The 14,086-nt window shown below is 37.4% G+C and overlaps 1 protein-coding gene across 1 annotated transcript in view; it reads right to left on the bottom strand.

The window, feature by feature from the left end:
• Positions 1–13,402, bottom strand: part of HSPA12A (heat shock protein family A (Hsp70) member 12A) — a 49,353-nt gene extending 35,951 nt beyond the window's left edge. Inside the window, exons 1-4 of the mRNA XM_026851528.1 lie at positions 13,342–13,402; positions 9,605–9,690; positions 7,323–7,450; positions 824–1,010 (exon numbers count right to left, since the gene is read on the bottom strand). Coding sequence (XP_026707329.1) covers positions 824–1,010; positions 7,323–7,450; positions 9,605–9,690; positions 13,342–13,402 — 462 coding nt within the window. The remainder of the gene's footprint in view (positions 1–823; positions 1,011–7,322; positions 7,451–9,604; positions 9,691–13,341) is intronic.
• Between the last annotated feature and the right edge of the window lie 684 nt (positions 13,403–14,086).

Raw genomic sequence — 14,086 nt, forward strand, 5'->3', positions numbered from 1 at the left:
GTTAATTCCCACTGCTTGAGAAAAGGGAATTCATCATTATTCACCTGGTTAGGAAAAAGTGACAAAAGTTTTCCAAAGAGGATCTAACTCATCACTTGAGTTTCCTGAAGCATGACATTTGCTACTTATTTTAGACTTTGTTTTTAGACACCTACCATGCCTACAGATAACTGCAGGCAGAGAGAGAAATACGGACTAAATACTGAATAATTACAATAAATGTATCCGTAATTAATTGTAACAAAGCTGCATATGCAAGATATTTAAATCCAAGTTGAGTTAAAAGTGTAGATTTTTGGCTTCCCACCAACACATGATACCAGAAAACACCTCAATAAAGAAATTACCTGGCCAAATCCCAAAGTCAAAAATACAATCAGTAAGAATAATGTCAGATTAACAACATGGTTTGCACTTGCAGTTTTGACAAGAACTCCGGGTAAATTTTCTCCACTGCGCTAGAGTTCAGTATGGCTCTTATATTCCATTTCTGCTTTCTGAGTAAATTTATAGAACAAACCGACCTCATGCAGACTCCCTAGACAGCTATACATTTCAGGAAAATTAGGACATGGAGATCTAAGCAAAGCAGATATTGAACTTCTAAGATCTAGAAAGCAGACTGGCAAAATACACTTGCCAAATGCAGTGTGAAGTGAAATGAATCATAATGTTAACTGAGGAGTTTTATTTATTTACTCTCTAAACTTAGAGCAGCTTCACATCTAGTTGACAGTCTTTAGGCAAAAATCTAGCACTGTGCACAGGAAGACAATTTGAGAAGCAAATACAAAATTATCCAAGAGAATTGGTTATTACTTACACCTGTGGTATGTAGCTTCATCTTAAACTTTTCAAAATACAACCAGTGCTTTGATTCAGTGGGATCCAAGTCATGGTAGAAATCTCTTGCTGCATACCCAAAGCTATGAAACTTCCTCTCTGGTGTCAGAAGGATTGTGGTTGGTGTCTTCTGATTGGATACGCCTGGATCTCCACCTTCCCATCGTCTATCCAACAAGTGAAACAGCTTCAGTAAGTGATACTAATGTTTAAAGCAGCAGAAAAAAATAGTATACCATGAGAAAAACAACGTGGTGGCAGAGTGCGCAGACTGTTTTCCCCTCCGAAGATACTGATTTCAATCCTTAAAATTCCAAAATCAAGTGCTTCTATTCAAATCCAAGAAAAAGAGGACTGTAACTTTCATTTTAGATACTTCAATAAATTTTGCAGTTCGTTGTATAATTTTTAAGGACATAATCATACTCTGGTTTTAGAACACAGGTTCCCTGCAGTAAACCATACACAACTAACAAGGAAACTGTTCTGTACTTAAGTTCTCAAACAAAGCGTAAGTTTGTAATAAATACTGTACAGAGGGGGGGAAAAAAAAAAAATTAAAAAAAATCAAGTAATTATCCAAGAACACTACTGATAAAAACCCAAATTGTCAAAATGAGTGGCCTATCCAATTGTCAGACTGCATGAATGCTTACTTGTATGGGATATTTTCCCCATTTTGAATTAGGGACCTGTTTAAGTCATCTGAACACCACTGCAGAAAAGTCAATTAAACCCCTGTTTCTGTCACAAAATGTTCTCTGAAGCAAGACATGCCAGTTCAACCAACATCTGATCGTGTGTCTAATTTCCTGGACACCTGAAACTCTGAAGGCATGTGTGCAGATGCTGAGCTCTCTGCACTGCACTCTCTACTCACCTGAAGTTAATGGATTTTGTGGTTTACATGCCCAAAATGCTGTAAAAATTTTACTCAATCCAAACGACAAGTATCTTACAGGCACCAAAGCATTTCCCTCACTACCATCCACTAAATGGTAAATAATGCTATCCTGCCTTATCAATATTAACGAAGTATCGTCAGGAGCTAAGAAGAGCAAAAGTATTAAGGTTTAAGCAACCCAAAGCTTGCTTCGCAGAGTGGATACGGAAATGAATATCAAATATGGGAACATCCAGCAAGAGGAATTGGGGGAGGGCATGGCAGGACAAGGTCAGACAGTGGGAAGTTGTACCACCGAGACAGCTGTGAGCATTCTTCTTGTCTTCTTATTTCTCCATCATAAAAAAAGCAGAATGGAAGAACAAGAAACCTGCACTACTGTTCCTCCTCACCCCATGTGCAAGTACTTTCAGCATGGGAAACAAACACTTACCAGGAAGCATTTTCTTAAAAAGGCATCAGTGGAAAATATGTTTTATGCTCTCAGACATAATCATAACACAGCTCAAACAGGAGCCAAATTAATATCATACAGGCAACTGCATTCATTATTAAACCACATGTTGATTGCTTTTTTCTAAAGATAGCAAAATGCACTTTCATAATATAGTACTGCCAAAGTCCTTGTTCTGAAGCACCAAAAGGTTGCCTTGCTCTGTGGTACTTATGTGAAATAGGAAGATTATGTAGGTAAAAAAAAAAAAATCTTTTTTTCCACTTCACTCTCAGAAACAGTTGAATCAATTGAAAATTAATTGACATTCAGACCAAGGCAGACAACTGACATGGGAAACTGCAATCTTTGGGGTTAATACTTGGCAAAGTAACAAGGAAGAGGATCTTCTGAAGTGCTTTGAACCCTTCATTCAGCTAGATCAAACAGAGCAAAATCTGTCCTTTTTAGCACCAGCAATGGCAGGGAATCATGTCTATGAATTTACTTCAGTGTAGAGGGCAATTCCACACTCTGAAAGCAGAAACAGCATGATGAGAAGTGGATTCCACCTTCATCCCCTCAGAAAAACTCTCCTACACTTCCATAGTCCCACTGCTCAGCCCCTGAACTATTATCAGCTGGCTAAGGCTCTGCTGCAGGTCATTTCTTCCATGCTGCTAGAAGCGTACTTGGTCAACTCCAAAAATCTTTGAGTAGGTGTTACAGCAAGCATATGGTTCCAATGTGAAGAAGTTGGGAACTCACAGCCCAGGAACAGAAAACACTGCCTATTTCACCAGATTGTTAAATCCCACACACCCGCTGCAAGCAGAGAGGAGACAGACTGGTATCATTTTCTCTTGGAATCATTAATGATTCATTCTGAGTCACTGGTGGGAAATTCCATAAATAGGACACGGCTAATAACAATACTGCTTTATTTTTCATGACGGCTAGGCACATTTTCTCTTTCCGGAATAAGTACACTTAATGTGCAGTTTAAACTAAGACAAATTGATGCTCAGTGGTATGGGCTGAAATTTTCAAAGCCACCTAGAGAATTGAATGCTCACTTCCTGATGAGTTTCTGTCGGAAACTACACACGGTAATTGCTCAGCACGTTCTAAAGTTCGCAGCCTGTCCTACCGTTCAGTCACAGAAAGAGCAATAGGGAAACAGAAGGGGAAGTCCGACTTTTCCGTTTGCAAGCAGAGATTTAAAAATATTCCTGTGTAACATCTTTTCTAGAGAGAAACAGCTGCAAGGGCATGTTCATGGTAACTCCTGACTGCGACACTCTTCTCAGGTGGAGCCCTAGCCTCACTCCAGTTAGTGAAGGCTTCTAGTCAGAGCTAGGATTTCAACATCTTTGTTTGCAGTTTTCTTTCACTGTCCCAATACAGGAAAAATAATGGCAATAATGCTCTTTAGAAAAAAAAAAAAAATTTGAAATCTCTGTTAAGCGCGTGGACTAATACAAGCCAGCAGTACTCTAAATGCATGTGTGGGGTATTTTCTCAAAGCAGGGTCAGAGCCAAAAATCTGTTCAAGCAGAACCCAAGGTAGATTTCTGCCTAAATTCAGACATATGAGACCAGTTCCTAGGCTCAGATAAAGTGGAGCAGCTCAACAGAGCAGCACAGACCCATTTAGAGCCCCAGATCTGACTGCATATTAAAAGTGAAAATAGAGACAAGAGCAAAGTTAGTGTGGAAAGGATCACAAGGTTACATTAAGGTTAGAGAAATGCCCTTCCTTACACATGAATCTGGCTAACTGAGCAAAGAGAGTGATCTGTGCAGAGTGATGAGAATTTGATCCAGAGCTGCAGTATAACAGCGAAGGACATGAAGCAAGTGGGGTCATCAAAACGTAGCCAAACGCCACTGAGAGCGTGCATGCAGAAGAAAGGCAAGCACGTGTCTGCCAAGAATTACAATCAAACAGAGAAGAGAAGGGAAAGAAAAAACCTGAAGGTTGAAGTTACACTGAAGAAAAACATTCTCGCTCCTTCCGATGCCAGGCTGCAGTTTGTTTCATAATCACAGGCATTTTTCCATTTATTTTTCTCCATTTGCGAAATACATTCAGTTTGTTGCCATTTAACCAGCAGCTAAAACATTTATTACTTCACGTAAATGCATATAAACCACCAGGAGTTTTTCAAAACTGTTTAAGATCTCATGTATTCCTTTTAAAGGTGATGTTATTACCTCATTCTACAGCACCAAACTGTCTTTCATTACGGCTCTGGCACAGCCCTGCCTGCTGAAGTGCTTGCTGAACTCACAGCCAGGCTGTTCATATGCATTTACTCACAGTCTCAAAGTACGCAGAAAATAGCACTCATCGTAACTTGTACTTCTACTCTGCAACGAGAACCTGAAGGTAACCACCACTAAGAAGCCGTGAGGAACTAGCAAGAGTTGACAGGTGTGAAGTATTACCTAAAATGGGTAAAACAGTAACTAATGCTATGCAATCAAAGTGGAGTCATTCATCTACCATCTAGAAACACACGCTCAACTCCAAACACATGCTTTAGTCTACTCACATGAGTGATGCTACTCATAAATTTAAAGCTGGGTATTTGCTTAAAGAACTTGTTAGGTCAGTGCTTATAAATTCTTTTTCTTTTTTTTTTTTTTAGTACTGGGCATCACAATAAACAAACACACAGAGTCAAAAACATGACTGTCTACTAAATAGACAACTAGAATCACAACTTTGCCGACACTACACTCCCAACTTGGTACTAAAGCCCTGTGTGTTCACTCTCCTCCAGAGCAGGACCTGCTAAATAAACCCATCTTACCCTTCACTGAGACATTTACAGAAAAGCAGCTTTGTTAAAAGGCAGTCAGAAATCTAAATGTCTGGAAAGGATCAACACTAAGGAGGGAAGGTGGAAAAAATGTTAGGAAGCAAAGAGGACCATGCATCACTGGTGTGCTTTATTTTAATGTAAACATTCTCGAGTGAGAGCGGGAAGTTACATTTACTCTGCTAAAATATTTGTAAATTATCTTACATGTAAGCCTCATTACATACAAAGTTTGAACCCCTTAATACCTTCTGAAGCCTTATTTTGATACATATAGCATTATTTTAATTGAATTTAATGAGTATTGATATATATATAAAAATACTAATATACATCAAGTCATAAGTCAGTTTCAACTATATCTTCCCCAAAATCCTTCCCTGCCAGAAATATGTGATTTATAAAAAAGATAATTCTTCTATTGAAATATTTGGCGTTGTTTGAAACACCTGTTGGAAATCTGAACACACTTCCCCCCCCCAAATATGTTCTTCCCTTCTGCTTGGAAATACATTGATTTACTGCATTTCTTTTTACATCAGTATCTCGTAAAATATCTACATAGTTCTGAAATTACAATCATGCTACCATTATTGCATAAAGAAGGAAATATGGTGTTTTAAAACATAAGTAGTAAAATGTCAATTGAGATTTGGAATATACTCAGCTGGCCACACAGCACCTATGCTACAACATCCTACAGTAGGAATCCTGGTACCCTGGAAGGAGAATCTAGTCTGCAATTTGCTGCAGTATAGTGTGAACCTAATGGCAAAACCAGGTCCTAAGGTAAAATTTCGAGTTCAAATCACTTAAAGGACATCCCTAGTGAAAGCATTGATTTCACATAGTAAAATCTCCACAGAGATTGTAGGATTAACACAGTATATAGGATTTAGGCTTGCTCAGGCACAGCTTCAGACATATCTTCCCTCATTAATTTCATTACTTGCTGTCAAAGAGAACAGGAATTGATAAACATGGGTTCTGACTTGACAACCCTGTAACCTGTCTGAGACAGCAACTCATGCCTGTCCTTTGACTTGCAGCCTCACACAGCTTCCTGTGCTGTTCCGAGAACAATAGATGGATGAGATGAACAAAAGGCCTTGAAGCATTACTTGTCCACACTGAAAATGGTAGGTATCTTTGCAACTGGATGGCGTAATACCATTCCAAAACTTAGCTCCCTTTAGACATTATTTCAACTCATTCAGTTGAACTAGATCTCTGAAATACTTTGCAACCGTATATAAACCACCTATGCAGGCTGAGTGCACAATCAATACTGTCTGCTGAGATTTAGAGAGCTGCATTCAGCTAGCATCCTTGCTTAGAAAAACTGCAGTGTATCACACTGGACTACAGCAAGTTAGTCTTTTTGCTCTTTTGTTCTCAGTATTAGTGCTGCAAACTACCTAACTGCTTTAACGGCAGCTTTGTTCAGAAGAACTTCTGCGACTGAGCTTTTCATGCATACCTTTTTTTATGCCTGAAATTATCTATATCTTGGCCTTGTTACAATACAGTAATTTTAAAGATAATTTAATAAGAATAGTATAGAGTTTTAGTTATAAAAAAAAACTTTTTAAAAATACTATAAAACACTATAAAAATGGTTTGTAGGGAAACACTTTCAGATACCTGACATAATAGTTTTTGCATTTGTGATGGCATTAGATTTATATTGTGTTGATTTAAATCAAGAAATAAGAAAAATAAAAAACCCTACATAACAGTTTCTCACATACATACAATAAAGAACAGATTTCACATCAAACCTTAATTTTCACATTCATGCCTTTTGACTGCGAATTTCCCAGTATCACTGATTAATTATCAGAGACATGAGTCAAATTTAATGCTAAAAAGATTAAATCAGCCAAATGAATTACCAGTTTTTGGGTCCAAGTAACTAAGCATTGTACACACAGCTGTATAAAAGCATGATTCCAGGGGACAGGCAGCTCCTGGGAAATTCCATGACCCTTAACAAATGTGTAGTTCCTGTCAATCCCCGAAATAAGGGCATCCTAACCTAGTAATTACCACTGCTCCCTGAACAACTCTAAATACTCACCGATCCCTCCTTTTACTTATGTCATCTTATAAACTTAGCATGTTCACATTGATTATTAAAGCAAATCAAATTACAGTAAGATTCAACAAAAATCTACAACCACGAGAAGAATGTACACTGTGGCAATACGAGACAAATCTAGACCCTTCAGGCTCCTGCAGAAAATATCTATAGCCACTGCAGACAATCCATGTTACCATGATCAAAAACTAAATGCTGCATTGCAGCCCTTACCTCATGACATGAATACATTCTGGTTCCTTGGTGAAGCTGTAGGCGTAGCCACTGGATGTTGTGCCAAAATCAATAGCCACAACAACAAGAAATAACTGTTCTACAGCATCATCTGCATCAGAGTCCTTCTGTTAAATAGCAGAAGCAAAACAGACACTGAGTCACTGACAAGAATAACTCCAACCTGTCTTACCCTTCAGTATTTCTGCTCTCTGAGACACACATAGCTCTTCGGTGGAAATAAGGATTTCCCCAAAGCTGCATTTGTGACAAAAGTTGATACTAGAAAGCAATACATTCCAATGAAGTGGAAATTCAAAATACAACTCGACATATTTGCTGAAGCCTTTTACAGATAACCTTCTGAATCAAAAGTTTTCTTCATACGATTTTTTTTAATAGCTATTATCCTATATCATTAAAACTTAGAGCAAAACACTAGGTTGGGACTGTGTGTTGTTTGGTTGGGTATCTTTTTTTCCTTAAATTGATCATCTGAAGAATACGTTTATATCCATCAGTGTGGTGTATTTGGGACTTATTTCATGGTTTTAGGAGTTAACTGTGCCATAACCTTGAACATGAGGTACTACTATCATTCAAAACTAGTAGAGACAGAACAGCCCGAAACACAGAAATAAGCTTTATATCCCATTCTAATTATTTATTTATGAGGAACTTAAATAACACTTATTTTGTAAGCACTATATGCACTCTTTCCTCCTGTCTGTGCTAGAATGTGGAGAGCTGTTCAGCTCCTTATAGTAAATTTGAATACTTCTCCCTGCCTTTTACCTGTAATCCTGCAGTCCCTAAAAAGCACAGCTAAGGGCAATGTGGGAACATTAACTGGAAGAGGGGGGAAGCATTCTGGCCCAAATCATAACAACATGATATAAAGCATGAGATGAATAAACAAGGAATTGTACCACTCCCCAGTATGCTTTGCCTAACACAAATCCTACATAACGGAGGAATAAGTAATGAACAGCAAGGAACTGCTCTTGGCATGCTGACGGTGGTTAAAATACTGACAGCTTGGCAACACAGGAAGAGAACAAGCTGAAAACACTGGCGAAAGGGCTACGTGCTACAGGCAGGTAGAGAGCAAAGGAGGGTAACACACCTGTCTTTTGGTGTATACACCATCCTTTTGCCAAAATCGACATGGAACAGACCTGTTGACCTATGACTGTACTGGGTATGTCTGAATCCTCCACCACTGCTGCTCAGCCTCTCAATAACATTTTGAAGCAATTGTTACCATCTTTCACAGAGGAAATGCCAAATGAGCAGTGTTACACCATCTTCCTCACACTATCCCTGTTATCTCCACGCCTGCTACTTCCAGCACCTTTCTATTGTACCCCTACAGCTTCCAAGATCATCCCACAGGCCTGCTACTTAAAAATGGAGAAACAAGAGTAATTTTGTCTCAAATAACGAAAGACTTGTTTGGATTCTCCTAATCAATCTTTTCAACTAGGGCAATATATTATTTATATGTCTTCCTCGTAGAGTTTAAGGAGCAAATCTAACTGAAAGAGGATATAAATTAATCAGTATGACAGAAGTAAAAGTGGGAAGTTCTAGAGTATATGGAGAAAGAATGGAATAAAAGCAAAAATTTATGAGAGAACACTGGAAATCCTGAAAAGGGATGTTGCACAACTCTGAACGATTAAGAAAGGTAAGGAAGAAATCTGACAAGGGCAGCAATGTGTTCTGAACATGATCCCTTGCAAAAATCAAGAAATACACTGTGCATATACTGTCTTACAGATGATCTTAAAAACAGATGGGACTTAGTTTTAATGGGAGTTTATCAACAAAATGAGCATGATGTATGAGATTAAAACACAATACCTTTATGGGACATTTGCTTGCTTCTAAATGCTTACAGAAGTGGCTGTTTTCCTTAAGAAATGAAAACAGTTCTATTTTGAGGTTCTCTTTCTGTGTCGGAGGAGATTCTTTTCTCTGGGAATTTGGATTTTACTGTCAAGTCTCTTTTTTTTTTTTTCTTCCCTGAACAGAATGAGACTTTTCAGGGGCTGCCTAAACAAATCAACGATAAAGACAGGGACAGATCTCTGAGGATGAAATGAATGAGAGCTCTATCACCAACCCCAGTGCAACCAACATTTCACTGAAGACTATGGATAACATAGAAGGGATCACTACATGAGGAAATGACAACTTTCTAAAGAAATTATGTCCCACTACACAAGCAGGAGAAAGCAGTGTCAATACACAGTCTATGTTAAGAGCACATTTCTTACCACAATATGCGATGGAGACAGTGGAGTTATTCCAGGGTCTCCCAAGCTTTTGGCTGGTGATGAGTAAGCAGAGGTGGAAACTGCATCTGAAAGGAAACAAAAGTTCTTCAGTGTCAGTAAGCAGTTTTTGCATACTGCTATTCTCTTTCCCTTTTGTAACAAACCTGCTAAAAAAGAAAGCAAATTCCACGGCCACCACGTAAAAGATATTATTTTCCCTTACAACATGCTAAGACACAACAACTGCAATTTTGGTTTTAAAATGCTTGTCTGACCTTCATGACTAACTTCCATTCTTTTGTCTATTACGTTACCATGTATAATTTTAAAAGTCTTCCTAAATATATTCATAAGTCATAGTTAATACAAGCAGCTTGAACACTATACACTCACATTAATAGCTTAAGATTGAAATGTGTGAATGCAGAAACAAAACACAAGTTGTGAGATCAAAGACAGACTCATTTTAGGAGAAAAAGAAGAGATAATATCAACTTGACAATGCAGTAAGTTGCTATTACTCCATCATGAACCTTTATTCTGAAACTTTCCCAATACTGTCTCTGTTTTTATTCTTCAATACACTCTGCACTGAAACATCTTGCAGCTGTTAATATTACTGCAGAACAGAATCCAGCTGGGAAAAAGGAAAGTTTTATTAACAAATCATCAAATAAATATTTCTACCCTGCATACAATAGTGAAATTTCATTTAAAGGAACATACCAAATGTGTGACAAATACTGTAACGCACTATTTGTATTTTTCCTTCTTGTATTTACCCTGTTGATGATTGAAAAGGAAATGACTTGTTAAAATAATTAAGCACTGATGACTCAGATGGATTCATATATAATATATTCTCTTATGAAGACTGCAATTGTTTATCAAAATGGAATGTAGAAAAGGTACCACACACTGTCCATGCTCATACCCCCGACCCCAAATTTCATCCTTGAGCTTACTGAACTATCTTCTGTCGAATACAAACTAATTAGATGTTAAGCAGAATTATTTAATATGTCTCTAAATAACCACACTCAATATTAAATAATACATTTCAACACATTTTTATCACCTACTTGGATGCATCACACAAAAAAAATGCATATTTATGCCTAGCACATAATTCCTAGACAGAAGTGACAAGTCAGAGCATTATTCTAAGATGACAAACAAGTTGCTCTCCAAGAACAGACCTTAGAACGATTTAATGAAGAATCCTATTGCTCCTGGTAATCAAATATGTGTTGCTTTCCAGGGAAGATGCAAAAACTCTGCAGTAGGTGACGATTAGATAATCTGCTGAAAGGAAAATAATCTTCCTCCAAATTTTAATATTGCTCCTGTAACAACATCTATCTGTGTTTAAGTTGTAATACACACGTTCAGCCTGATCTTCAGAAGCATTTGGAGAAGCAGAATATTCACATTTCCTATACAAGTTCTTCAAGAATATGTTACGTTACTTCTCTTGTGGCAAAGTACAAAAAGCCACAGGCCGAATGTGAACAAGCACAGAATCTGCTCGGCTTATTATGATATATTTGGATCAGATGCTGTTATCAGACTCCTTTGTACAATTTCTTCCTCTTTTCAAAACAGATTAATTTTTGTACCATCAACATGGCATTTTCCATAAAATGGAAGAACAATATTTCTGCACAGGGAAAAAAATAAAGAATTAGTAACAAAATATGTTCCTTGCACCCTGCTGTTGTTCCTGACTGGATCTGAACCAATACTTCCTGAGCAGACCAGGACATGGCAATACTGACTTAACATCTTTGGAAACCAGTACATTTCCCCCACTTAGGATGCAGGCTTTGAAGCACAAAAACGTAGACATCAAATCCCTATCTATGTGTTTTCAGTGTTTCTTTTTGTTACCTGTTTCAGCACTCATGTTTCAGCAATCTGTTTTCCAGCCTGTCTTCATTTATGAGCCCGTGTGTACCTTGAGAACTTATTTATAGCTCTACATGCAACTCAAAAAATCCTGTGTGACAGCATACACATTTTTTGTCTCTCAGAGAGCAGTGATTAAATAACCAGTGCAATATTCATATCCAACGAAACCGTGCTAACTTGGGTGGTCGTCTATCAAGAATTTATTCAATTAACTTGTGATAATCAAGAAGTATAAAATATATATATAAGGACACTCACTGTATCCACAAGTATAAAAATATTTGCTAACAAAAAATGTTAAGCAGAGATCAGAGATCTGTCTCAGCCACCCATAAAAATATACTGCTTAAAACAGAAAGCAGACTTAGATATTTTCGTTGAAAAACTTCAAAATAAATTGTCCATTTCACTTTCAGAGTGCTCTTGAAAACTTATGCATAAAGGCTGGATTTGTGGAAGAGCTAAATTCTAATTCTCACCAACTGTTCAACTCTGCAGGAACGTTAAACTCTTGGTGATCTATCGATATATTTTGACCAGACGAAAAAAATTCCTTCCAAGTCCACAAGCATTCTGCACTCTATTCGCAGCTGCTCCTGCAAATACCCAGCTAAACAAAATAATTCTGCAATGATTCCTAAATGCCACCAGCCTAGACTTTTGTTGGATCAAGAGAGGAAAGTCATGGAAGGCAATGCTGCGACCTCTAAAGTAGCAAACTAAAATTTTAACCAAAATGTACCGTTACAGTGATTTTGTAGAGTTGCTATCATATTGGCACAAGCAACAGTTGCATTACATTGCAACCCATTTCATGAGACTACTAACTAATGAAGTGCAACCCTTGGGGCAGCCCTCAGCTGTTAAAGCAGGCCCTGACACTATGGGAGAGTTTGCAGAGCTAATAAATGAGCAAGCGCAGTCCAGAACACGGGGAACTTAAAAAACTTTATCAGAGCAGTTGGCATTTACAGAAGATGGCTTGCAAGCCAGTCACCCTGGATTTAATGCCAAGAGTTCTTCTAACAAGTAGTGAAACAGTTGTTAAAAGCAAATGAAATTAAGAAATTTGTAATATTATACTATCTACCCTATATAAACTGAAAGGTCTTAAAATAGACGTGTCTCTGTGGGAGCTTTAATACTTTGTGGAGTTAGTGTTTGCTTAGGGAAAAACACACATGTGTCACTATTTTTACAACTGTGTTCTGAAGAGCAGTAAATGCATGGATATTCCAGGATATTTAAAATTTCTTATTTCTAAAGCTGTGATTGGTTGATCTGAAAGAAAAAAGGAAAAAAAAAAAAAATAGGCATCTGTTCCAAGCCAGAGAATGGAAAAAAGTATTGCAAGGAACCTGATTTGCAGTCATACAACAACAACAACAACAACAACAACAACAACAACAACGCGTAGGCTTTGAGTAAATTCCTCTTCTTAACAATTTAAAAAGATGTCCTGGATAGTATCATGGTATTTAGATCAGTTCTTAAAAGTAGGATGACTTATTAATGCTTCTGTAATTAAAAAACACCATCAAGTAGTGTCCCACATAGCTCAAGTTCCAGCTTTATCTCCCATGTTTACTAAGGATCTCTGTGTCAAACTACATACCATGAAAAAAAATATAGCTAAACAGCATGTGTTAAATAAACATTTAATTCTTGACAATTCACACACCAAAATAAATGGAAGAATCTGATTTAGAATCCAAATTAAAGTCTTCAAACACCAATATTTAAAATGAACACTTTCTAAATATGATGCAAACTTCTTGAATACAAATTCTTTAATTTATTTATGAAAGAATAATATGAACATTTACCTGAAATATGACTGTGTATGTCTGGATAATTTAACTGTGTGTAGAATGAATGTGACCGCATCGTTACAATGTCTGACTTTAGTCCTGACCTGAGCAACTGCCAAAGAACACCCTGTGCATTTTAAAGGTGACCAGAAGACGAAGGGAAAATAAAGACAACTCACTTTCAGCATTTTAAAAAAAAAACCCAACATTCAAAAGGTCCTATCTGATTTGCAAATCCCCAAACAATTACAGAATTGGTGAAATTAAGGGATCAGCAGATAATGTATTAATAATGAATCATGTCCATTATCATATTAGTTGCAATTGCTGGTTGAGCAGATTTAATTTAAAGTATTCTTTCTTTTCATCTAAACACATGCAAGGGTTTATTTTCTGTGGCTTCCTGCAACAGCTAATCAGTTTAGCTTTTTCTGTTTTTCCATAAATGATCAGCCACATTCCAGGTTTCAACAAAACGCAGCAAAACTGATGACAAAATGCAATGAAGGATTAACCTTTAAGTGTCACAGAATACAGAGCAAAAGCAAAGTCCAGAGCATTTATAAGAACTTAGTGGATGCACTGTGAACACTTCACTGATGGCGTGTTCAGCTGAATCTGGTTTTACAGGAGCAGGACAAGCTCCTTATTTAATCAGATCAGTTAACGGCAGCTGGTATCTTCAGCTATTCTCAATATTTGGGAGCCCCTGCCATGCATTCCTTTTCAGGACTGGATAAATAAGTTTTTGTGAACCACT

Source organism: Athene cunicularia (assembly GCF_003259725.1).
Source record: "Athene cunicularia isolate RWA chromosome 6 unlocalized genomic scaffold, athCun1 chr6_part1, whole genome shotgun sequence".
NCBI classification, from domain to species: domain Eukaryota; kingdom Metazoa; phylum Chordata; class Aves; order Strigiformes; family Strigidae; genus Athene; species Athene cunicularia.